The sequence below is a fragment of the Lutra lutra genome, chromosome 14, assembly GCF_902655055.1.
Source record: "Lutra lutra chromosome 14, mLutLut1.2, whole genome shotgun sequence".
In the NCBI taxonomy this organism is placed as follows: Eukaryota; Metazoa; Chordata; class Mammalia; order Carnivora; family Mustelidae; genus Lutra; species Lutra lutra.
The window spans coordinates 60,686,579-60,712,520 of NC_062291.1; the positions used below are offsets into that span (position 1 = coordinate 60,686,579).

Here is a 25,942-nt window from a genome sequence, read left to right on the forward strand (position 1 = left end):
TTCTTTTTTTTTTTTTAAAGATTTTATTTATTTATTTGACACAGAGAGAGACAGAGAGAGAGGGAACACAAGCAGGGGGAGTGGGAGAGGGAGAAGCAGGCTTCCTGCCAAGCAGGGAGCCCCATGTGGGGCTCCATCCCAGGACCCTGGGGTCATGACCTGAGACAAAGGCAGCTGCTTAACGACTCAGCCACCCAAGCACCCGAGACAGCCTTTTCAATAAATGATTATGGATATCCACTGGCCAAAAAAAGAAGGAGCTTGGCCTAAACTTCACACCATATGCAAAAATTAACTCAAAATAGAACACAGCATAACTGTAAAACATAAAACTATAAAACTTTTAGAAAGAACACAGGAAAACTTTAGGGGAGTGTAGACTTGCAAAGACAAAAAACATGTGATCCTTAGAAAGAAAACTATAAATTAGACCTTATAAAATTAACAATTTTTGCTTTGTGAAGGACCCTGTTTAAAAGATGAGAACATAAATTCTTACATAGTTACACACACACACACACACACACACACACACACTCATGAGATCTGAATCTACAGACTGTATTAATATCAGTTTCTTGGTTTTAACGTTATACTATGGTTGTGTGGGACACTGGCACGAAATGGGGTGGGGATGTGATGCATGAGACCTCCCAGTACATTTCTTTACAACTTCCTATGAATCTATAATTATTTCAAAACAGAAAGGAGAGAGGGAGAGGAAGAGAGACAGAAAGAGAGAGGGGATAGGAGAAGGAAGAAGAGGGAGAGGTAAGCAGGGGGAAAGAAGAAAAAACATTAGGGTGAGAATTGAAGGTGGGACAGGATGAACCATCAGAACTTCTGTCTGATACCTCTATTTACCATCTTGCTGGATTTTGTTCCCCAGTCCCTCCAGCAGGATCCTGGTATCCTAAGTTAATAGCACCCTAACCATCTGGGCACTGGTTGGTACCTGGGAGGTCAGCCCTCCCACTTTGCAGACTCCTCTAAGCCATCACCAATTTCTGTCCATTCTGCTTATTAAGTATCTTAAATCTAACCTCATTCTCTAGCCTTAGGTCAGTCATTTTTGCCCTCATCATCTCTTGCTATTGCCTCTTAAATGCCTCCAGCCTTGCCCTTCCTAAACACATAGCTAATCATTCCCCTGCAGAAGACCATTCAATTTCACGGTCCAGTCTAAGGTCTTCAGCACAGAATTCCAGGTCCTTCCTGCTCTATCTCCCACCTCTTACTCTAGCTTCATCTAATCTCACTCCCCTACAACAAACACCTTTTTTGCAGCCCCATTGAAATATCAGTAGTTCCTCAAGTGGGCTTTATTTATACTCCCTTTGGTGCTCTTTTACATGCTGTTCCCACTGCTTGAAATAGCCTTTACCTATTCCTTCCTTTGCCTAAATAACTTAATTTTTAATACTCAGTTCAAACATCATATTCATTCTAAAATATGTCCTAAGCTTCTCCTGCTCCCCCAAAGACTAAGTTGCTTTTTTCTGTGTGATCCCATGGTACCATATCATACCCCAATCATGGCATTTATGAATTTTACTGTACCTATCTTTTACATATCTGTCTTTCCATGAGACTATGAGCTAAGGAAGGGCATGAATCATGGTTCGGCCACATTTCTGTTCTAAGAACCTAGCACTTGTTTGACAAGCAGTTATTAGAAAAAAAACTGAATCTATATTCTACAAAGTTGGGAATTTTCATCATTTTTGTTCACTAATATATTCCAAGTGCCTAGAACCATGTTTGGTACCTGGCAGACATTTAATAAGTATTTTTGAATGAATGAGCAAATGAGTGAACAAACCAAACCAGGCCCTACCTGGTGAGAAGGCTGGAATCCCAATCTGTAAGAGGATGTTTCTTTAGAGCTGGGGGTAGCTCCCACAACAACCCGAGGGAAGGGGAAAGGAGGACACTGTTGGCCCAAGACACCAGAACCCTGGGCGTGAAAAAGTCGATCTCTCAGCTGCTGAACTGGTGGCTACAAAAGTTATAATAATGAAAAACTGTGTTAATTAAAATTAAAACGAGTAAACATCCTTTCTTATAAGCCTGGCCCCATATAGCATCCAAACTTCAGTTGACCCTCTACATTTCAGCCACCTTAGATGACTCAAAGGTCCTAAACCCTGCCAAGCCTCCCTCCTTGCTGTTCCTTCTACCTAGAATGCCCTACCTCTGCTGGGAAGCTGCTTCTCTGTGAAGGTCCAGCTCAACTGTTTTAACCACTGGAAAGCCTTCCTTGGTGACTACTCTACGCAAAACCAGCCCCTTTCCTGGAGTCTCACAGCACCTAATATAAGCTTCTATTTTAACACTGTAAGTTACTGACATCTGATTTCCCCCAAGGGACAGTGAGCTTCCTGAGGGAATAGATCACATTTATTCTAGAATTTCAGCATCTGCGGAGTGCCTGGAACATGGACGTGTTCAGCCAGTGTTAGATGACTGAAACGGTTTGCTCCCTCTCCATGGTCCCACTCACCTGAGTACAGTCCCTGGGTAGATAGCTCATGGCAGTGGCCAGGCTTCCCTGGGCTGCCAGGAGGCTGGCATACTGAGTGACCCTGAAGGTTGTGGCAGGGCCTGAGCTCACCCTGTCAGGACCCCGCAGTAGCTCCAAGCTCCTATTAAGGACCATCACCTTCTCCATCAGGTCCTACAGGAACAGGGATAAGGGCAGTCAGATCTCTTCCAAGCACATCCTGCTCTCTCAGGCCAGGCAGTTCACCCAGGGACTTCCCACTATAGGTCTGACGGTATCTGGCCATGGCCAGATACAAGCAGCAGGTGATGATTCATAAAAGATGTGACAGTTAGAGAAGAGCCACTTGGCCTCACCTCCCAAGCTGTTAGCATTGCTCCAACTGAGTCCATCTGGCTCTTAGACTCTCCTACATCTCTGCCTCTTTTTTTTGCTTTCTCTATCCTTTACCCTGCTAGTACAGCATCAACTTCAGGTTCTGTTACACTATTGTTTCATCTGCAGCTTTGTCTTCCTGTGAGTCTTCTCTAGTTAGCTGTGGAGTGTCTTTTACAATTTAAATACACAGAACTTTTCATAGCAGCTAATAGGCCCAGGCTCACAACTATTCAAACAAAGAATAAACTTGTAAAACCAAACCTAAAGTGGGAAATATTGTGAAGGTTAATGTCTAAGCAGCTCTTGCTCAGTCTCCTCTAACTGAGAAGGAGAGAGGAAGGTGCTAGCTCATCCCTGGGAAGAAGTCCCAGACACTGAAGGCCCTTTTCTACTTCCTAATAGACTGGTCACAGCCTGGGGACCCGGAAGCCTCGCCTCTGATGCCCCTGCACATCCCCATCAACAGCCTCTCCAATGAGCTTGGTGTGGAGTGACCAGGGCCCCGCACACGGAGAGTACCTGCAGAGCCAGGGGGTACAAAGCATGGTGGCACTTTGCCCAACACTCCACCAGCAGCTCCACACTCCCTGAGCACACATAACAGAGTCTGGCTTCGGAAGTTAGTGTTCCGCCACCCTCCTGCTCCATGCGAGTGCCCAGCATGTCTGCAGAGAGATGGAAAGTTCTTTAATGGCATAGCTTTTCTGTGCTTCTTCTCATTCTCCTACTTGAAAACAGACAGAGGACCATGAGCTGTGGGACAAGTAACCGCAATGGCTTTGGACAATACTGAGTCCAGTTTTGCTCTACAGTGAAGGGAAGAGCTCTTGCATAGAGATGTAATGAGAAAAAGTAAAACAGGACAATATGTGATCACAACTGTAGTCCTAGCCTCCCAGCTGACCCAGACCTTGGCCTTGACAACACGGCCTGGCCTCCCAGAGCTCAGGCTGCTCCTCTGCCTCCTTCCTCAATTGTGTCTGTTAACTGCATGCCAGAGACACACCACTCCATCTGAAACCTAGGGCTACCTACCACAGAGCTCGGGGAATTTTTCTGGCCCAGAGTATGTCAGTAGTAAGGCCAGTGCCTCTTTCCAGTTCTGCAGGCTACAGGCGTGCACCATATCCTCCCAATTCTTCCGTACAACACAGGCTAGCAGCTATAATGGGCAGAGAGAGAAGGAGGTCATCAGCCATCCATCCAGAACAGGCAGTCAGAGTCACACAGGAACATGCTAAGAAAGGCCACTGGCGGGGCGCCTGGGTGGCTCAGTGGGTTAAGCCGCTGCCTTCAGCTCAGGTCATGATCTCAGAGTCCTGGCATCGAGCCCCGCATCGGGCTCTCTGCTCAGCAGGGAGCCTGCTTCCTCCTCTCTCTCTCTGCCTGCCTCTCTGCCTGCTTGTGATCTCTCTGTCAAATAAATAAATAAAATCTTAAAAAAAAAAAAAAAAAAAAAAGAAAGGCCACTGGTGAGCAGGCTTCCTGTTAGACCACTGACTAGGGGTTGTGGGTGAGGGAGGGCTGGTTGGAGCGGGGAGAGAGAGAACCTGGCAGAGCTTCTAAACACTGAGGTGTAGGCATCCACCTGACAAAGTCCAAGTAATCCCCTCCCCTCCCCTCCTGCACAGTGGGCAGTTACCGAAGAGATTCTGGTTTTCTTCTTGGCCCAGTAGCACTCCTGTGTTCGCCTTAGCAGATCTGCGCCTCCAGCCTGGGCCAGGATGATGGCATCAGCAAAGCGCTCTTCCTTCAGACACAGTTCCACAGCAGGGCGCAGTGCTCCAAGCAGGAGAGCCTGGCTCAGGAGTCCATCCGTGTCTGCAAGCGGAGGCATCCCCTCCATGTCAGCCTGCCCTCAGACCCTAGCCTCTGGTTCCCTACAGGTCCCACAGTACACCCCTTCTATCTCTGTATCTCCCTTGCCCCAAATAAAACTCCCAAGTTTCGTTCCTCAGCAACAAAATGTAGCACACTGTCCCCGAGTACCAGACCCAGGACTCTAAGGACAGGGCTCAACATGAGGAGGGCCTCACATGGCAATACCAGAGGGACAGTGTGTGTTTGCTCAGCAAGAACAGGGTCACAGTCTTTTAAGAAAACAGTAGGAGAGAAAATATCTTGCTAGAAGGCCTTCCACAGCAAAGATGTATCCATAAAAATCCAAGGAGGGCTCTAATCAGTAACAGAACCACCCAGCACTTGTGATGGTGGGAGGGAGGCAGGAGGCAGGGGACAAGAAGGAAATGTTCTCAACTCCAAGAACTCTGAGCCCACCTACTCCCACACAGAGCATTTCTCTCCCTCGGGATCAGAGTACCTTCTGTGATGGGGATCTCCAATGGAGTCATATTCTGAGGGACCAGCTCATCAAAGAAGGATGAGGAGGCAGAGGCTTCCTCTGTGATGTGTTTGGAGGTCTGTGCAAGAAAGGATGGAGGTGGCTATTTTGGAAATGAATTGATAGATAGAGAGATAGAGAGCCAGATAGCCAGATAGAGAGCTGGCTTAGTAGCTCTCTCTGGGAGCTTTACTATCTGGCCTATAATGATACAGATAAAGAATAACCAGATAAGGTCTAGGATAGGCTCTAGTGCATGGTTAAAACAGAGCTCCACTCCCAGGCCAAAAGTTTATGCACTCTGTGTCTTACTGTGTTTCCAAGAAACGAGGAGTCTGAAGATATCTACGGAAGCCAAGCACTTTATGAGAGCAAAACAAAGAGCCAGGAAGGGGCAGATGCCCTAAAGGCAGGTCTCCTGTGCTACCCCAGGTCCAGCTTTCTGGGGTCCCACCACACCTGGCTGCAGAAGGCCTGCTGTCTGTTACTGTGGAGATCGTCTCCTTTAGACTGAGGGCTCTCGCCCAGCCCCACGTCACTTTTCAAACACGTGGCCACCTGCAAGGAGAGACCTGTGAGTATCCTCTTCCCAGCACAAGGTCAAACATCTAATATGCTTCCTTCCTACCTTCAACCGCACTGACTGGACTCTCTAAGATCCTGGCCTATTTACCTGGGGAGAAGCCTTCCTCCAGGAGGTACAATGTTTATATATGCATTAGTGAAGCCCAGAAAGAGGTCACTGAGACAGTTTCCATTGAAAGCCTTCTCTTCTTCTCTGCTTCAAGTATGTGCTTCTGATGTGAAAGCAGCTTACCTTCTTCTGAAGCTCATCTTTACTGTATCCTAATAGTTTTAGAAATTTCATTCTGGAGTCTTCTTTTAAGGTCACCTAAGGAACCACAGAACACATAAGTCTCCATTAAATCAACATGAATGCCCCTCTCTTGCATAAATCGAACGTCTGTGCCAGTGTACCCTCTAATAGAGTTCTTCGTGCTACCAGAAGGGTCCTACTGAGGCCAACACCATCTCTCCCCTTTTTCTACCCAGATTTGATCCTGCTGGGCTAGAGGCATGGGTGTTAACAAAACCCTTGCCCACTTCTACGTGAGAACTAGACCTTCTGTTGACTTACTAGATCTATTAGCCTGGTTACCTGGTAAGAGTCAAATGTCAGCTATGTTTCCAGGCAACACTGCTTGCAATGGATAAACTGCATCTGAAATGGAACTAAACAAACAATAAATAGCCTCTGTGGGAACCACGCCCCAGTCTGCCCTCATTGCAAGGACTCTTGTAACTGGACAGATCTCTTGCAGGGACTCTAGAAGCGTTTTTGAAGTGGGTACAAGAGACATTGGCTCTTGTGGGCATGAGGCTTCTCCGCCGGGGCCACCTATATGCCTGCCTTGTGTGCATCTCATCTCCTTGCACCTAAGCTGTCTTCTGGGGAGGGGAGGAGGACTCTGAACTGCTGCATGGGCTGCTCCAAGAACCCCCACAGAAGAGCGCCACCTCCCACTGCCCGGCCGACAAACTGTGGCTCCTGTCCCACGTCCTTCTGGGGAGACTGATGGCAAGAGAACCTACAGAGTCTTGTGAGTCTAAAATATCTAGATGAAAACATAGTTCATGGTGGAAGCTGCCCAGATATAATAAACCAAGTCAGCTTACCCACTCAGTGTCCCAGACACTGGGGGCCAAGCCTTCCTGAAGCCCTACCCTAATCGGGGTTAGGGAGCTGGGCCCTTCATTTGCCCTACACAGAACCATGAATTCTGACAACTCCTTTCTCACAGTCTCTCAGGGCTCCCGCCTTCTCCCATATTCATCCTTTGGAAATGTTCAAGCACATTCAGCTTCAGAACCATCATGATGGACAGCTCTTGCGGAGTTTTTCGACCAGACTCCCCTCTGTCCTTAGGTGCTGCTGCCTCCTTTGTTCAGAAGAATAAAGGCTCAACTCCTGATGGTGACCTCTATTCTCTTTCTCATTCCACCATTCCTGGACCAGTAGTATTCTGCTTACAACAAAAGCATCATTTCTTATTCTTTTCTTCCCACATCTTTTTCTAGCTTCACTCAGCAGCTGATGATCTTTCTCAAATCTTGTCTCCTTCCCAGATTCCTGGTGTCTATGTTCATGAAGTTCTACTATGTCTGAAGCACAGACCCCAAATCTTTCTTAGGTCCCCAGGGACAGGCTCTGTCCTTTTGCATTGTTCACTATGATCCCAAAGCTTTGAATAATCTTCTCATTGTCTGTCCAGTAGGTTCTCTTTTTCCCTTTAGTTCTCTCCTCCTATCTGCTCAATTCCCTTAATAGGTGGAGCACTCCTTCTGATGTCATGCACAACTTGAAATTTCATTAGCACTGGAACTTGATCCATGCCTCCAAAATAAATTGGGACTTAAGCCCTGAGTCCCATCACAATAATTTGCCTTGGGTTACCTGAAACAAACTCAAAGCCTTCTCATGATGATGTCCCCTTCCAGCCAATCCTCTTTCCTTACCTTTCCCTTCTCTTCTCTCTTCCCATCACCTTATCTGCCTTTTGGCATGGCATAAAAGCCTTCACCGTGGCTTTGATAAAGTATCTAGGACATCAGCAATAGAAGCAAAAAAGGCAAGTATCACTTGTACCTCTCAGCTTCCTTAGCTGCAAAAGTTCTCTGAGCCACTGGTAAAAGGTGAAGAGTCTGTGTCCAGAGGGTGGTGTGGTGTAGGAAAAAGCCTGAGAGGTCAGGGCCTCTGTAATCTAGGTCACAGTGTGATTGTCCATGTCCTAGAGTTTCCAGCTTTGGGGAAACACTTCAGAGCAGTCGACCTTCACGCTTCTTACCTTCAGGAATTGCCAGAGCATCTTTTCATTTTGCACCGATGTTTGTTCGATCTTGTCCTGACAATAATTCAGGAGATTTCCTGATTCCAGGGCCTCCCGCAGCTCAGCTGACCGCCTCAGGAATTCAGGTTCTACGATGACTTGACTGATGAAGACTAGGCGGAGGCAAGGCTGTGGCACCTGGTGGGCAGGAGTGCTGGGGAGGCCAAAGGTAACCAGCTTCCCCCCAAACTGGTGAGAAAAAACAAGGGTAAAGGTCATATCTTCAGGCTAAAAATTAACACCAAGTCTACATTACAGGGAAGGCTATTTAACTGGTTGACCCTAGGATAGAAAACCAACAGTAAGAACTCCTGGGGGTTGAACAGGATCAGGAAAGGAGTAGCAAATGCACCCCCATATACCAAAACCACCTTTGCATTTTTAGCCCTATCGGCTTCAAACTCCAGCACATAGTTCATCTTCTCAGCTGTGCTAATAGCACTATTCTCCCAGTCACCTGGACTAAACGCCTTGGCATTATCACAGTCTTTATACCCACACAGCCACAGCCACGGAACAGCAGTCTTACCTCTTCTTGTGCAGTGTTTCTCATGCAGGGCCCCTCTGTCACATTCCCAGGGCTAGCACACCTCGGTTATTGGAATAGGCTGCTAGCCTCTGGGTTTTCCTCCTCTAGTCCAAGCCTCAGACCATCACCCTATACCTACAGCTGCTTAGGAATGTGTTATGGTTTCACAAGGCCACAGAAGAAAGCTTAAACTTCTCTGCCTGTGGTGTACAAAATCCCCCAAAGTCACGGCCAGACTCTCTAGCCTCTGTCTCCCTGCTTATTTATGTGATCACTCCACATCCCCAAAGTGCCCAGTCCATTCCTGCTTCTGAACCTTCACCCACAAAAACAGCACTACCTGAGCATCCTTCTCACCAAAACAGGCACCCTACCTAAAGCATCTGTCACCAAGCAGAGCTTATTAAAGTCTCTTGACTCCAGCAGGTTTCCACTGCAGCTGCACATTAACACAACACCACAGCTATCCCGAGTCATCAGGCTGTACTCAGGACAATAGAGTCCGAATCTGGGGCGCGGGGGCGGGGGAGGGCCCGGGGATTAGGCATCAGTGTTATCTGAAAGGTCTTCAGGTTGCAGCCATGGTTGACAGCTACTGCCTACTCCCCAGCCTTTCACTATTTCCCTTCCGGAGACCTCCTCCTTAATGAACTTTCCGAGTTGGAATTCTTCACTGGATTCCTACAGCACAAACCTACACTACAGATTAGCGCTAAACAAAACAAACTTAACTTCTGATCTGTTAATATTTGCTAGTCTTACAAAGTGCTTATGCATATTCTTATTTGAGGTTCATGTCAATTCACTAACATAAGCTGACCAGGTATCACTATCCCTGTTTTACAGACATTCCTGAGTTAAGCGATCTGCCCAAGGTCATCAGCTGGTAAGTGACAGAGCTATAACAAGAATGCAGGCCTCAGGCGCCTGGGTGGCTCAGTCTGTTGAGGGTCTGACTTTGGATTTCAGCTCAGGTGGTGATCTCAGGATCCTAGGATCGAGCTTTGTGTTGGGCTCCGTGCTTGATTCTCTCTCTCCTCTCTCTGCCCATCTCCCCCAACCCATCCATAGGCATTCTCTCTTTCAAATAAATAAATAAATAAATCTTAAAAAAAAAAAAAAAAAAAAAAGGAATGCAGGCCTTTCCAGACAGACCCATAAATACAGAGAACAAATTGGTGGTTGCCGAAGGGGTGGGGAGTGGGAAGATGGGCAAAATGGGTGAAGAAGAGTGGAAGGTAGAGGCTTCTAGTTATGGAATGTATACGCCATAGGGATGAGAGCAACAGCATAGGGAATATAGGCAACGGTACTGTAATAGCGCTGTAGGCGGACAGCTGGTAGCCACGTGTGTGGTGAGCACTGCCTAATGTACAGACTTGTCAAATTGCTAAGTTGTACACCTGAAACCGAATGTAACATCGTATGTCAATTACATTTCAATTAAAAAAGGCAGAAAATGACGATTAGGGCTGATGTAGAGAAAATGAAACTCTTAGGCATTGCTGTTGGAAATACTGTGCAGCTGCTGTGGAAAATGGTCTGGTGATTCCTCAAAAAATTAAACAGAGAATTACCTCCTGAAACGAACAAACAAACAACAGAATGTACCTCTCTCAACATCAGAATTCTTCACATTCCTGGCTCCTGAGTATGTCAGCCTTACCTCCACAATAAGACTGGTGACTCTGAACACAAGAACCACTTCTTTGATACATCTGTTTTCAATTCAAACCTAAATTTACTTATTTATATATAAAGATTTTTATTTATTTACTTGACATAGAGAGAGACAGCGAGAGAGGGAACACAAGCAAGGGGAGTGGCAGACAGAGGGAGAGGGAGAGGGAGAAGGGGGCTTCCTGCTGAGCAGGGAGCCTGATGTGGGGCTTGATCCCAGGACCCTGGGACCAAGACTTGAGCCGAAGGCAGATGCTTAACAACTGAGCCACCCACCCAGGTGCCCTGAAACCTAATATTTAAAGCACTGGATTAAAAACTTTTGGGTCCTGCCACTCCTCAGACCACCGGCAAGGACATCACCTAGGAACTTGTTGGAAAATCAGAATCTTGGGCCCTATCCTAGACTGAAGGAACCAGAATCTGAATTTTAATAAGATCCCCAGGTGATCTGTATGTGCATTAAAGTTTGAGAAGCATTTGCTTTAGGGATAAAAATGAACAAAATGTGGTCCCTACCGTCAAGGACTCTCTGACTTAGTAGGTATATAAATAACCTTAGTACAGGTACAATGTATCGTTAGAGGAGTAGAAATCTTCGAAGTGAAGTTTGACAAGGGTTTAAAGTCAGGCATTGTGGAGGTGGTGGTATTTAAGCAAGGGACCATAAAAGACCACAGAAGGGGACGCCTAGGTGGCTCAGTTGGTTGGACGACTGCCTTCGGCTCGGGTTGTGATCCCGGAATTCCGGGATCAAGTCCCGCATCAGGCTCCCAGCTCCATGGGGAGTCTGCTTCTCTCTCTGACCTTCTCCTCGCTCATGCTCTCTCTCACTGTCTCTCTCTCAAATAAATAAATAAAAAATCTTAAGAAAAAAAAAAAAGACCACAGTAGGATTCAGTGGCTCAAGAGGGAAGCTGAAGGGAAGGGTACAGGCAGAAGCAGCAAAGTTGAGGAGTTATCTGTAGAACAGAAAGGAGTCATATGAAACTGGAACCTAGGGAACACATAAGAAAAAGTTGGGAATAAAAACTGGAAAGGTGGGGTGCCTGGGTGGCTCAGTGGGTTAAAGCCTCTGCCTTTGGCTCAGGCCATGATCTTGGTGTCCTGGGATGGAGCCCCACATGGGGCTCTCTGCTCAGCGGGGAGCCTGCTTCCCCCTCTCTCTCTGCCTCTCTGCCTACTTGCCATGTCTGTCAAATAAATAAATAAAATCTTAAAAAAAAAACCCACAAAACTGGAAAGGTAAGCAGGGCCCTGTGTACATTTCGCCTTGAGTTCATAACGGAATAGAGGTCAAAGGTTTTGAGCAGAGGAGTGACAGGATAGACTTACAATTTTTTTTCTTTCCTGCTTTGTGTTTCTAACCCTTACATGTCTGCACTCAGTACCAGTCCAGACATGTAGGGGTTAGAGAAAAATCAGATGGAACCCTCAGGCAGTTCTCTATAACCAAACAGCCTACAGCCACCAATACTTTTTAGACTGCACTGCACAGTAAGCAAGGTGAAGGGATAGAGGAGAGAGCAATAGTGACTCTGCTTGAGCCCGAAAATGGGCCCTGATGTGAGGCACAGGCAGTAGGAATAAATTTCCCATAGAACACAGCTACGTGTTGGGCATACGCGAGGCTTCACAAACACACATGCACAACTGGGCACACCCCCCCATATACTACACTTACAGCAAATGAAACACCTGCTGGCCTTCTCATCCATTTGGGGGGTTTCTTTAGAGGAGGTATCAATGATGCTTGGGCCACTTGCTCCGGTACCTGCAATGGTGGGAGAGGCTGGCCTTTGCTGAAAGTAGAAGAGATCTGAGGGCAAAAGGACAACTGTATCACCAACCCCACTTTACTCTGGGAGGAATCCTTGAGATACCCAATCTGGACAAAGGCTGGACTCCCGTATTCTAGGGAACTGGTAGTGAGGGTAGGACTCCCATGCAGGAAGCTCTTGGAAAGCCTACTGCATCCACGGTCTACAGTGGAATATAGACACAGAATGGATCTACAGGAGAAAAGTTGATGAGACAGTTCATATTTCCAAAATAATGGTCCCGGCATGGAGATCCAGTGTCCCCGAAATACTACAGGGAACATCCAAGAGTAAGAGTCAACATGAAGGACTGTTTTGTATTGTAGCAGGAACACCACCCTCCCAGGAAGATGGGCACTACACCAAAAGTGCAGCCCTCCCAACCCAGGGCCCTGGCCTCCCAGTCTCCAATAGTCCCCATTTCCTCCCAGGCCATTCGTCCTTTCCTCTTCCCCCACATAGAGACAGCATTCCCTCCAGCATTCTCCACCAAGCCTTTCAAACCTTGTCAGCCTGTCTCATCTGCTGGACCTCCCAGCTCCTACCCATCACGGAGTACAAACTGATCCAGCCGTCGAAGGAGGCAGCAGAGAACACTGGAGGGTCCCGGGGGCACCACTGCACATCAAAGCACCAGCTGCTCTGTGTGGGTAGCTTATATACTACCTGTGAGGGAACCCCACCATTAGGGAAACCCTGACTAAAAGGAAGGTAACCCAGAACATAGCTTATTTCCTCCCCCAGCACAACCACAGAACGGCCAGCCTACCTCACTGCTCCCCAGGTTCCAGCACAAGATCTGGTTGTCCTTGGCACTACTGAGCAGAAGCTCAGCATCAGCCTGGCTCCACGATATGGATAAGATCCCCCTAAAAAGGAAAGAGCAGCTAACATTTGTCGAATGCCTACTCTGAGTAGGACGCCTTATATATCTTGGATAAATTTCACCCCTATAAAATGAGCAGTCTGATTTCATTTTACAAACAAGGAAAATGAGGCTTTGAAAAATTGAGGAACCTTCAGCAGTCATACAACCAGAACCCAAGTCAAATCCCAGAGCCTGTACACTATACACTCTATTACTCTGTCTCCCATAGGTCCCTGTAGAACGGTCTGCTTCTTTCCCTGGCTGCAGAGTAGGGACTATGAACAGCATGAATCAGGCACGCACTCAACCCTATGGGTGCTTGTTTTTAAAAGAAGCGTAGTGAGGACTCAACTCTTCAAAGTCCCCAAGAAGGTATAAAGGCAATACAGCCCTTTAGTAAGAAAGAACAGCGTGGGGCTGCTTTTTCTGCTATGGGCCCAAGAGCTACAGCTTCAGGGGAAAGCCTGTTCAGAGGATAGACAGGAGCCAAGGTTCTCCTATTAAGGAGGTCTTGGATGAAGCAACCTCACCACTTAAACAAAGAACATTATCCTTGAATCAGAGCCTGGGGATTCTCCCAGAGGCACTAAACATTGTCTCCAAATATTTCTCATGATCCCATCTATACTCCCTTTCTGGAAGTTAAATGGAATCTCAGGTTCTTTTCCATGACCTCAGGATCTCAAGGAGCTCTTCTTTATTGGAGCTAGAGCTAGGACTTAGAGACCGTGTGCTCACTGGGAATTACCCTGAAGACAGGGTAGATGACTGGTAACTAAAGCGAGCCATTCACTGCCTCCTACCCAGGTCAGTTATGCCCCACCATCCACCAAGGATGTAGACAGAATTTGAGACTTTACCTGCTGTGGCTCTCCAGCACTTTCAGGGGCGAGGAGGCAAAGCGCAAATCCCACAGCTGAATCACTGGGAAATGATCATCTTCTGAACACAGCACCAACTGGGTGGCTATGTCTGGGTGCCAGGCCAGGCCTGAGCTGTGCATCTGTGAACAAAGCAGACCTGCAACAGGTGACCTAACCTGAAACTTCTGGTTATGAACCTTTTCTGCCTACTTGGAATAGGACCTCTGAGGGTGGGTTTTATGTCTTTTCTAAGTGATAAGTGATGACCATGAGTAAGTAAAGAACATTAGCCTTTGGGTCAGCTCTGTTTAGCTTCCCTAAGCATTCACTCTCAACCGGAAATCTGCTAAGAGGCTGAACCTGCAAGTGCAACAGCTGGGAGCAGAACACTGGCCTGGGGAAGAGCAGCTCTGAAGTCTAGGCACGAGAAAGAAGCCAGAGCCCGAACCTGTATTCTGCCTTCACGACTCACCCTGTTGCTGTGATCGCTGACTTTGATGATAGGTTCATTCTTCCTGAGATCCCACACAACCGCCTTGCCACTGGGGTGAGCAGAAGACAGAATGTGTTGAACCTGCCGGTTCCAAGCGAGTGCCTTGATGTCTTCTGGAGGCTGCTGAGGCAGGAAGTGGGGAGGGGGAAGGGGACAACTTGTCATCCCTTGGACAGAGAGCCATTTGCTCTTCCACCTTTCCCAACCTCCCCGCAGAAAGCCCAAGAGTCGAGATGGGGCTTCCCAAACCCAAACAGTGTCAGGGAGTGGGAGCTGAATTTTCCAGAGAGGATCTGTTAGGGGACTGGTATAGAAGGTGAGAGAATGGCAGGCAGACTTGGAATTTACTCCTACCCAAGGTGTTCCTGAGAGGATGGAGTCAAGATTTAAATCAGCCCTCTTATCTATGACAAAGAGAGTGGTAGAGAAGGAGGAAGGGAGGATAATAAAGACATGTAAGACATCCAGAAAGAATGAGGCAGAAAGACAAGCCATTGCTATTTTTAGGGCACAAGGTGCTATCAAATTTATACTTAACTTACCTCACGATACTGTAAGCACAAGACAGAGAAGAGCCAGGAAGCAAAAAGACAGACCCAGTTACAGACTGACAGGTAGGTATACTCAGAGACAGACATACACAAGATGCCCAAATGCATGGGAGAACCAGATATAGAGGCAAAGCTGACCCACCCCACAAAAGGACAAGGATCTATCTGGCCCCACTCCAGAGCCCAGGGTCTTACTCTCCTCTGCCTAAGCTCTATTCTGATAAATAGTATTTTCACTCCTTTTCTCAATTTCTTTTACTGCCTTTCTTCATCTTTGTTCCAGAAACCCTAGGACAGTTAATGACCACAAAACACCACCCTTCCCCTCCATCCCGGCTATGGGCTGGCTGGTAACATGTTAGTCTGTGGCGCTTTACTGCCCTCCAGTGGTGAAGTCCAAAGTCTCCTGGGCTCTGGGTGCCTCAAAAATTCAAGACTTTCCTGGGCAAATCAGCTGCACACTCTAATCAGCAGCCCCGGGACCCTTCTTACCTGTGACTTGGATCCTGGGGTCATTGGCACATTGAGGTTATTCAAATCCCAAATAAAGATTTCAGAATCACTGGCCCCCGAGGCCAGGAGGTTGGCCTGTATGAAGAAAAGGCCTTTGGAGATACACCATCCCAGGAAAAGGTAAGAACAGGAAAGGGGGAAAGAAACCCACATTTGGGGCTTCCAAAACCTCCCCCATAACAGTGTGAAAAGGGCTCAGAATTACAGACCAAAGGTCATAAGTGAATGCTTCCACTCAGATCTGTGGCTCCACGGCTTGGCCATGTTAGACCAAATGAAATGCAGTACCTGGAAAGGATTAAAGTCAAGGGCTCTGACAGGTCCCGTGTGCTTCTGTCTCTGGGCAATCACAGGCTCCTTCCCCGAAGATAGGATGTGGGTCACATTGTATAGAGTAAGCAGGCCATTGTCCCCACCGCCTGCAATGATCCCGGAGCCTTCCGGAAGCCCATTGCCAAAGCTCCCCCAGATCAGCTTGTAAAACCTACAAAGAGGAGGAACCAGCATCAGCACAAACTCAGATTCATGTCAGTAGGCAGAGAGGAGGCATTTCTGTCAGCCTCTGTCAATATGCAGGCATGCCCACCAAGATGGAGTCTGCCTGTCTCCCTCACTTACCAGACACACAACACAGGTTTGCTTGCTTGGTCATGCCCTTTCTCTGAAAAAAGATTCCATCTTTGTTACACCAGAAGGCAGGAGAACACTGCCTCAGAGTTGTGTGGCATGCTTTTTTTTTTTTTCCTTAATTAACATTACTGGGGTTACATAGACCCAGGGATACATATTTCAAATAGATTACTTAATCCTCACAACTCAAATGACAACAACAACTAACACTTATTGGATACTTCCTATATGCCAGGCACTGTTTTAAGTGCTTCACATGTATTAGCTGATTTAGTATTCAATAACCCTATGAAGTATTATTATGGGCTCCATTTTTAATTGAGGAAACTGAGGCAGAGAGAATTTATGAAACTTCTGTATACACAGCTAGTAATTTTATCCCTATTTGACAGCTAGGAAGTGGCAGAATCAAGGTTTAAAGCCTGGCCCATCCTATTTTATTTATTTATTTTTGTAGAGCGAGAGTGAGAGAGAGAATCTTTTTTTTTTTTTTTTAAGATTTTATTTATTTATTTGACAGAGAGAAATCACAAGTAGGCAGAGAGGCAGGCAGAGAGAGAGGAGGAAGCAGGCTCCCTGCTGAGCAGAAAGCCCGATGTGGGGCTCGAACCCAGGACCTGGGATCATGACCTGGGCCGAAGGCAGCGGCTTAACCCACTGAGCCACCCAGGCGCCCCGAGAGAGAGAATCTTAAGCAGACTCCATACTCAGCATAGAGCCCGACGTGGGGCTTGATCTCATGACCCTGAGATCATGACCTTAGCCAGAATCAAGAGTCAGATGTTCAACCAACTAAGCCACCCAGGTGCCCTGGCCCATCTTATTTTAGAGCCCAAGCTCTTAACTATCATAAAATAGTGTATTCCACTTAGAGGAAGATCCAAACTCTTTTTTACCTGACTATGAAGCAGTTTCCCTACACAAACAGTTGCTGTCCCCTCTTCCCTCTCAAACTGGAGGTAAGAAAAGACCCACAGACCTCTCCACCCTGTGTGTCTTCCATGTGACTCCCCTGGGCCAGCCCTACCAACAGAGAAGTGTAAAGAATAAACATACCTCTTGGGAAACACTTCTGGCTTTCTAATGATGCTTCTAATGAGACACCGCCAGTGTCTTGCACAAAAGAAAAAGACGGACCCTGGGCTACTGCAGACAAAGATGGTTCCTCTGCAAAGCCCCCAGGGAAAGCATGTGAAATCCTCAAAGCCTCCCAGGTAGCTTGTCCTTCATTCACAGTTGCCAGTCAAGGCTATTTCCACAGCCCTTCAGAGAAGCTAGATTTCACATCAAATGATACTATAAGATCCCAACCTGGAAATGAAATGTTCCCACACCCTGGGAACTGAGTGGGGTGACCAGGCAGGAACCTGTTTGGCCAGTCATGAGAGCAGCAACCGCCTGTTAGAAGTAAAGAGCTGAACACTGGTTGAGACCAGGTCAGCAACTGAGATAAAACAGCAGAGCTGACACAAACGGTGGCTCCAGAGCTACTGTCCAAATGCCTATGTGTTCTAAGGTCGCCCTGACCTTAACAGGGCAGAAGAATGTGTGCCACACTAGTTTGAAAGGCTGCCATGTCCCCCTGGGGCTAGAGGTCAGTGTGGGCAGAGGGCAAGTCAACAGAGCAGCTACAGAAGCCCAGAATAGGTCTCACAGAAACCAGAGAGTGTGGCCAGAGAAAAACTCACACACAGATGGTGGAAGATGCTACAGTATGGGCACAGCTCATGACCTCCAGACCGAAGACAAAGGCACCTGACACCTCAAGGGGGAGTCACCAAAGGGCTGGAAAATAAAGCCCTGTTAGTTTTGAGAGACCAAAATGCAGCGCATGACAAAATGACTTCCTCTCTCTAAGCCTGCAGAAAGTACAGTCCTACGGTTAACCATTTCACTGGCGACGGTGAAGCAGGAGCCCAAACAGTACATGATCCTTCAGTGGGCTCAAGGACTGTCAATCATCTCTGCTCTGCAAAAGGACAGGGAATAGCATGTTGCGGGGCGGGAGGGGGGTGTGTGTGGCGGGTGTACGCATGTGTGTGTGCAGAGAGAGAGCTCAGAAGCATGCAGGCAAATGCAACCAAAAATGAACAACTGACAAATCTAAGGAAAGGCATACAATTACTCATTGTACTAGTCTACAACTTTCCTATGTTTGAATGGTTTAAAAATAAAAACTTAAAAAAAAACAAAAACAAGTTGGCCTTAGGATTTTTCAGACATTAGAAGAAAAGAGATTTAAGGAGAAGGTATAGAAAGAGTTTGTATAGAAAAATGGGAACTTTCAAAACATGAGAATACCGGTAGAATTCTCTGCTGAAGAGGTTCCCATGCAGATGGTAACAATGGGCACCACAGAGCATCAGGAATGATGGGTGGCACCTAAAGAAAATACAGATTCTTTACATACCTACATAATTCACATTTTTAACATGAGCCCCCAGGTGATTCTAACAAGCAACCAGGGTTGAGAACCCCTGTACTAGATACATCAGACTGATACCAGCCTGGACAAATAAGGGAAATGTTGAAATCCGTATTGATTCTGATGCATTTACCCACGCACTCCCAGTCTACTTATAGCCTGAGGCAGCTCCTTGTCTGCACTTGTACCAGTGTTTCAGAGCAGTTCTCTTTCAGTCAGGTATTTCTTTAAATATGTTACATTTCTCTGATGCATCATGGATTAAGGATAAAGAGGTCTTCAGGATTCAAATGTGGTTGAGCCATAAAAAGGACAGGCAAAGGAAGGGGAAAGGTTTTGAAAAATGTATGTTTAGGTAACAATGAAGAGACACAAGGAAGGTTTCTTTTTTAAAAAAGTGGGGAGTACCTGGGTGGCTCAGTTGGTTAAACATTCAACTCTTGATTTTGGCTCAGGTCATGATCTCGGGGTCCTGAGATTGGGCCCTGAGTCAGGCTCCACACTCAATGGGGAGTCTGCTTCTCTCCTTCTCCTGCTGCTCCCTCTGCTCTCTCTCTCTCTTTCAAATAAATAAATAAATGAATAACTCTTTAGGGGGAAAAAGGAAAAGAAAAAAAAGAAAAAAGCAAATATATGACTTGTGTGTTGACTTGTGAACTGAGTACTTAGCTGCAGCTTTTTTTGCTATAAAAAAAGAAAGGGAAGGAAAGACTGAACATTAGACCCGAATCTAGAGCCCAGTAGGTTCTTAGCAGCCATCTTGCACAACCTCTTCTTTATACATAAGTGAGGAAACTGAAGACCACTGTCAGAATACCACCTGCGCAGTCATGGACCTTTAGCCAAGGATGCAATACAATTGTACTTTCCACTAAACCATGCCAAAGATGACACAGAAAAGTGGAAAGCATAAAGCAAAGAATGGGCAGCTCTCTACCTACCTGATCATCTTGGTCAATAGTTTGAAATGTGGGTTTCTGAGTGAGTGACTGAACCCAGGCTGAGCCAAAAGTGGGTGTCTTAGACTCTGGAGTGTCTAAGATAATTTCTTCAACAAAACTCTAATAGATTGGGGCGCCTGGGTGACTCAGTCGGTTAAGCAGCTGCCTTCCGCTAGGGTCATGGTCCCAGGGTCCTGGGATCGAGCCCTGCATCAGGCTCCCTGCTCAGTAGAGAGCCTGCTTCTCACTCTCCCTGCCGCTCTGCCTACTTGTGCTCTTTATCTCTCTGTTGAATAAATAAAAATCTTTAAAATAAAACAAACAAACAAAAAAACACACAAAAAACCACAACTCTAATAGACCCAGGTCAAAGGTAATTCTTTAGTTCTTTGAAAATGCAAATCAATATTTGCATACAATTATGGAGGTAGAGAAGAAAGTAGAGATGAAATACTATCAATAGGGTTAACTGTGCTATTTATTTTGGTTATAGCCCCCAATCCTTGCAGGATGGAACAGGATATGAAGCGAAGTTTATGATTCCTTTATTGGGTACCTACATTTCAAAAAGGGTCCCTTCAACCTAGTTGGCTGCAAAACCTACCACTCATCACCCCTGAAAAGCTCTCCAGGCACGAAGATTAACTGAAGAATAACTATAACAAACTGAAATTGCAGATACCAATGCTCACTTTGGTAATCCAGACATTTCTAATGTCACTTGTTCATTTAACAGATTTTATTAAGCATCTAACAACAGGCACTGTTTTAGGAGCCAGAGATACGGTAGTGACTAAAACAGACAAAAATCCCTGCCCACAGGGATCTTAGGATTCAATTTCAAGATTTCTTTTTTTAAGAAAAGTTCTTTTTTTAAAAGATTTTACTTATTCATTTGACAGAGAGAGAGAGAGCGCGAGCACAAACAAGGGGAGCTGCAGGCAGAGGGAGAGGGAGAAGCAGGCTCCCCACTGAGCAGGGAGCCTGATGAGAGGCTCGATCCCAGACCCCTGGGATCATGACCTGAGCTGAAGGCAGATGCTTAACTGAATGAGCCACCCAGGCACCTTCTTTTTAAAAAACAAGAATTTTTTAAAAGATTTTATATATTTATATATAAAATAAGCAATTTATTTTATATATATATATATATTTATATATATTTATTGTGTATGCATGGGCATACACAAGCATGATACAAGATTTCTTAAGCAATTATATTGCCTCTATTAGGAACTCTTTGCCCTAAGGAGCCACTGCTGTGCTGAGGCTGCTACTTTGCTGGCTGAGGAGAAGGGTCCTTGCCCACTGCCCCTCTTCTTAACTCCAGGAGTACGAATGTTATTGCATTAGTTCACCCCTTTCAGGGGCCCTTTCTGAATGCTTGCTTAGATGCTAAGAATATTTCATGATTATTGGTAAACCCTCCAGTGGCTGCTCTTCAAAAGGAAAGGTACTGGAAATAGAAAGAGATGTAAAAAAAACTATAAAATAAGGGATACTGCCAGAAAGTGACAGAGGGGCTCCAGAAAAGGAGAACAATAACTAACCTTTATTAGGTTGAACCATGAAAAGAAAAAAAAAAGGGTACTTCTGTTTAAATAACTTAATTAATCTCTCAGATGAACCAAAAAACGCACAAGAGAATGCAATGTTGCATTTTGATCAGTAATCTCTAAAGTGGGATGAGCAAGATAATTTTCTGAGCTGTAGGAAAAGGACTTACTTTTTAATGTATAAAATTGTAGAAACTGCATTCTTAATAGTAGAGTAATATAAATGTATTACTTATATTCCCCATATAAGTATATAAGTATGTGTGTGTGTATATATATACGTATATATATGTATATATATGTATGTATATGTATATATCAAGTATAGTGAATATTCACATTTTCCCTGGTGGTATGAAAATCTCGAGACCACTGCTGTAAGCCACATCTTTACAAAACCTATAAAAGAAAAGTTGAATAATAGAATAATAGAAAGAAGGTAGACTTTGAAGTTAGGCCTAGATGTAAATCCTAGCTTCTCAGAGTTTCAGTGTCCTCCTATGTAAAATGGGAATAATGGTATTTATGGCTTAGGCCCATTTTGAGGAATGAATAAGTACACAGAGCTAGTGTCTGGTCTGTATACATACCCTCTGTGAATGCTAGTACTCAGCCCTGAAAGCCCCACCAGAGCCATGAAATCCACGAGTACCCAATCAGTGCCTAACCACGATGAGGAGAGGTTCACTCATTCTCCCTACACTGGCAGAAAGGGAGATATTGTGTAAGGTTATCTTCTCAAGAGCCGAGGGAGGAAGGAGCCAACATCTCTGGGCTCAGAGAGAGATCAGGTACTTATGGGTCCAGCTCTGTGTGAGGTGTCTCTATCACCTGATTTTTTAAAAAATTTAATTCATTTATTTAAGAGAGAGAGAGAGAGTGAAAGAGCACAAGCAGGGGGAGCAGTAGAGGGAGAGGGAGAAGCAGGCTCCCCGCCGAGCAGGAAGCCCAATGCAGGATTCAATCCTAGGACCTTGGGATCATGACCTGAGCTGAAGGCAGACACTCAACCATCTAAGCCAGTGCCCTCTATCACTTGATTCTGCCCAACGCTGCCGCTGCTGACCAAAAAGGTGCAAGTGGGTGTTTTAAAAAATCCTCTTGCAAAATAAACCCAGGGTTAACTTCTCCCCTCACATATCTCCTCATGAGCTCTGAGAAGTACACATTACTACCAAGATTCCTCAACAGGGTCTATATCAGGATCTGTCCCACACACCCATCAACAATTAAGAAATAATACCTGCTTGAGGCAGAAAGGACTTCCTTGTGTTTCAAGTCCAAAGAGGGGTCCCTGAAATCAACCTCAAAGATTTCCAATGTGCCATTTGTGCTAAAGGAGGCATCTAGCTGCTGGGCAGATGTTCCTAGGCACAAGAAAAGTTAGGAAGAGGCAGCATATAAGCAAAAATACATGCATGGATTTGGGGTATAAATGGTTGGGGAGTGGAGAGGCAGAAGAACAAGAGAGGACTGGGAATACCCTATTCCAAATGGTAATTCCAAGGAAAGGAAGAAAACAGGAGGTGCCCAGGCTTGAGCCATAGTTCAAGGCTGCCCCGAGGTACTCCAAACACTTAATGTCCCTTTGCTTATGCTGAGAGCAAACCCCAACTTTCCATGACTCTAAAGCTTTCTCTGAAGCTCAGTAAGGAATTCTGGATATTAAGTCTCCCCTTGACTTATGTACTTTCAGCAGATCATAGTCCACAATATAATCATACCTGTGGCCAGATACACAGGGTACTGGCTGGCTGGGCTCCACGCTTGGACAGCTGGCCGTTCAAGTTCCTTTAGCTTCATGGTCGGTCCTGTGTGGGGCAGAAAACTGACATGGCCCTCAGTCCACTGAAAATAGAAACCTGCAAACTTAAGGGTCAGATCCAAGGAGTACCTGCAGACACAAGATCTTGTTTCTCTCTCCCCACCATGGAATGGGGATTTCAGGGCAATAGGGGGTAACACACACATAATCATCTGTAGCTCTGCAAGGACAGTTCACTTACCCAATTATGGAAATCTAATGCATTTACCCCAAAAAGATATCCAAACACAGTGGCTGCCACAAGCCCAATGGTGATGATAATTATCAGATCAGATAATATCTCAGTGACCTCATCTATTCCCTTGGCTTTATATATCATCCATATGCTGATGACCCCCAAATTCGTACCACCAACACAAATTTCTCTTCTGAGCTCCAAGTTCTTATATATAAGTTGTTAATCAAACATTTCCATTTGGATATAGCAATGATACCTAAGTTAGTCTGTCTAAAACAGATTTCTCTATTCCACCATCTCCTCTTGCCAAATCTGTTCTTCCTCCCGTTTTCTTCATCTCAGTGACTGGTACCACTCTCCACCCAATTGCTCAACCAGAAAACCTGAAAATCCCCGATTCCTCCTTATCCCTTATTCCCTTCTAATTCATTAAGTCTTTCTGATTTCACTTCCAAAATGATATCTTAATCTGTTTACTTCTCTCCATCTCCATCACCACCACACTCTTTAATATACCATCATCTCTCACCTGGGTTACTGCAATAATCCTCCAACCGGCCATCTTCACTCTACCATCACCCAGTTAACTCTCTACATAGCAGTGGAAGTGAACTTTTAAAATAGAAAAAGGGGGTGCCTGGGTGCTTCAGTCATTAAGCATCTGCCTTCCACTCGGGCGGGGATCCCAGAGTCCTGGGATTGAGCCCCACATCAGGTTCCCTGCTCCACGGGGAGTCTGCTGCTCCCTCTCCCTCTCATGCTGCTTGTGTTCCCTTTCTTGCTGTCTCTCTCTGTCAAATAAAATAAAATCTTTAAAATCAAAGAGGATTTTGGGATTCCATGCTTAAAATCTTTCAATGACTTCTACTGCACTCAGAATAAAATTGCACTCAAACCCCTTACGACCCTGCTCAAAGGCTCCAGCCTACAACTTCAACCTCATCTCTTGCTACTTTCCCCTCTTACTCATTGTGCTGCAGCCACATTAGCCTTTTTTCCTTTCCTGGCTTTATATTAACTCAGAGCTTTTTTTTTTTTTTTAAAGACATTATTTATTTATTTGACAGACAGAGATCACAAGTAGGCAGAGAGGCAGGCACAGAGAGAGGAGGAAGCAGGCTCCCTGCTGAGCAGAGAGCCTGATTCCGGGCTCAATCCCAGGACCCTGGGATCATGACCTGAGCTGAAGGCAGAGGCTGTAACCCACTGAGCCACCCAGGCGCCCCCTTCAGAACTTTTGTAAATTGTTTTCCATACTTTGAACGTTCTTCCTCTCATTCTCTGCATACTGGCTCCTTATCACACCTTTCTGGGCTCATCTTCTCACCCCCTCCAAGAGGTGAGCCATCCAATGAAAATCAGACTCAATCTTTTTCCCCTTGCTAACCTTATCTGTTGAATGAAGGTAGACATCCACTTTAATTCTGTGGTTTCCAATCCAATTCTAACGCATATTCAACGTGCCATCCCAACAGGCTGCAAAGTGGCAGGAAAGTGTTTTGTTTGTAATGTAACACTGAACTTGAGGGAGGAGACTTGGGACCTGCTGTGACCTGCTTAAGGAAGCCACCATCAGGTTAGTCTCAACCTAGAAAAATAGCAGGTAGTACTACTCAATCTGTAATGTACTTTCCAGCCTGAAGAAAGTTTGAGGCTGCCAATTCAGCCAAGATTCTCAGGGGGCCTCTAAACATTTGAGGCAACACAATTACGTACGGACTTGCGGCACAACACATCATACAGTCACCACCGCCACCTGCTGGTCAAAGCCATTTTCACGTTTCCGGGGAAAGCCCTTAACAAAAGTAGAAGCTGTGTTTAGCACTACTCATTTAACGTGCAAATCTCAAGTCTCCCAATGGCTCTCCGTGGCAAGTACTATATGATCCCCATTTTTACGGGGAAGAAAACTGGCCGGGCCGAGACGTGAACCCACATCAGCCACCATAGCCCAGTGCTTTTAACCATTATACTAGTTCAAACTAAACTCAACCGCACATGAGGTGTTAAATCCCCGACGGTCTGGAAACTGGGGAGATGGGCTTTTAAACTACTTTCAACCAAGAGCCGAACGGACTCCTGCAGTGATGGAGGGCGGGCGGCAGCGACCCGGCCAGGCCCAGGCCCGGGGCGCACGGGAAGGCGCGAGGGCGGCGCTCAAGGGAGACCCTCGTCGGGCCGCAGCACCGCGGCGAGGGAGCCGAGCCGGGTCCAGTCCGAGGGCGGGCGCGGTGGGGCCCTGAGAGGCGCGGGCCCGGGTCTCCGCTGGGGGCAAGCTCCCCTGCCACTCTCTCCCGAAGGAGGGGAAGCACTCCCGGGCGCCCCTACCCCCAAAGAGGTGGGCAAGACCCACCTGCACGGGGACCCCCGTCAGGGTAGCGCGGCGAAGCCTGAGCCGGTCTCCTCCGAGGGCCTGTGGGCTCAAATGGGCGCTGCGGACGGCGGCTGCCGAAGGCCAAAAGTAGTCCTGTCAGGGCACGGCGCGCGCAAAGCGCGGGGTCGAGGAGCGGGCTGACCTGTGAAGGAGGTCATAGGATTCTGCTCGATTTGAGCCAGGTTCCGGGCACAGCACCCACCCCCACCCCGCGAAAAGGGAAAATACTAATTCATTATTTGTTGAAGTGGAGAAGACCTGGTACTAGTTCCAGAAGCTCTCAGTGGAATCCTAATTGAAAAGGAAAATAAAAATCGAGGCCATAAATAACAGCAACACACTACAGCCCAGCACCAACTGGTAGCCAAAAGCTGTTGGCTTTGTGCATTGTTTTTGACTAATGAAAAGGTACAGGCATGCAGGGGGCTTGGCATTGTAGACCAGGGGCTTCCTGGAGGGCTTCAGGAACATGAGACAGGTGGTCATACGTTGCAGCAGCAAGGTAGGTGATATCTCAGAGAGAAGGAAGGGCCCAACGAGCCAGTGGGCCCCTTGGCATTTCCCTTACCATGAACTAAAGAGGCCG

General features: G+C 46.4%; 1 protein-coding gene across 7 annotated transcripts in view; it reads right to left on the reverse strand.

Annotated features, from left to right (window-relative positions):
* The window catches only part of SEC31B (SEC31 homolog B, COPII coat complex component), a 68,583-nt gene extending 43,085 nt beyond the window's left edge, over window positions 1–25,498 (reverse strand). For 5 of the 7 annotated variants that reach the window (XR_007122794.1, XM_047703427.1, XM_047703428.1 and 2 more), the window contains exons 1-19: window positions 25,336–25,498; window positions 22,704–22,790; window positions 22,223–22,346; window positions 15,716–15,911; window positions 15,407–15,502; window positions 14,343–14,486; window positions 13,868–14,010; window positions 12,909–13,008; window positions 12,644–12,805; window positions 12,004–12,138; window positions 8,069–8,299; window positions 6,040–6,114; window positions 5,682–5,780; window positions 5,202–5,301; window positions 4,524–4,702; window positions 3,917–4,043; window positions 3,401–3,546; window positions 2,504–2,677; window positions 1,838–1,999 (exon numbers count right to left, since the gene is read on the reverse strand). Coding sequence is in view for 6 of the 7 variants with exons in the window: in XM_047703427.1 (XP_047559383.1) it covers window positions 1,838–1,999; window positions 2,504–2,677; window positions 3,401–3,546; window positions 3,917–4,043; window positions 4,524–4,702; window positions 5,202–5,301; window positions 5,682–5,780; window positions 6,040–6,114; window positions 8,069–8,299; window positions 12,004–12,138; window positions 12,644–12,805; window positions 12,909–13,008; window positions 13,868–14,010; window positions 14,343–14,486; window positions 15,407–15,502; window positions 15,716–15,911; window positions 22,223–22,346; window positions 22,704–22,782 (2,472 nt within the window). In the remaining variant the exon portion in view is untranslated. Of the gene's footprint in view, window positions 1–1,837; window positions 2,000–2,503; window positions 2,678–3,400; window positions 3,547–3,916; window positions 4,044–4,523; window positions 4,703–5,201; window positions 5,302–5,681; window positions 5,781–6,039; window positions 6,115–8,068; window positions 8,300–12,003; window positions 12,139–12,643; window positions 12,806–12,908; window positions 13,009–13,867; window positions 14,011–14,342; window positions 14,487–15,406; window positions 15,503–15,715; window positions 15,912–22,222; window positions 22,347–22,703; window positions 23,685–25,335 lie in introns of those variants that run through there. The other 2 variants (XM_047703424.1, XM_047703425.1) reach the window with 2 other exon arrangements.
* Window positions 25,499–25,942: the final 444 nt, after the last annotated feature.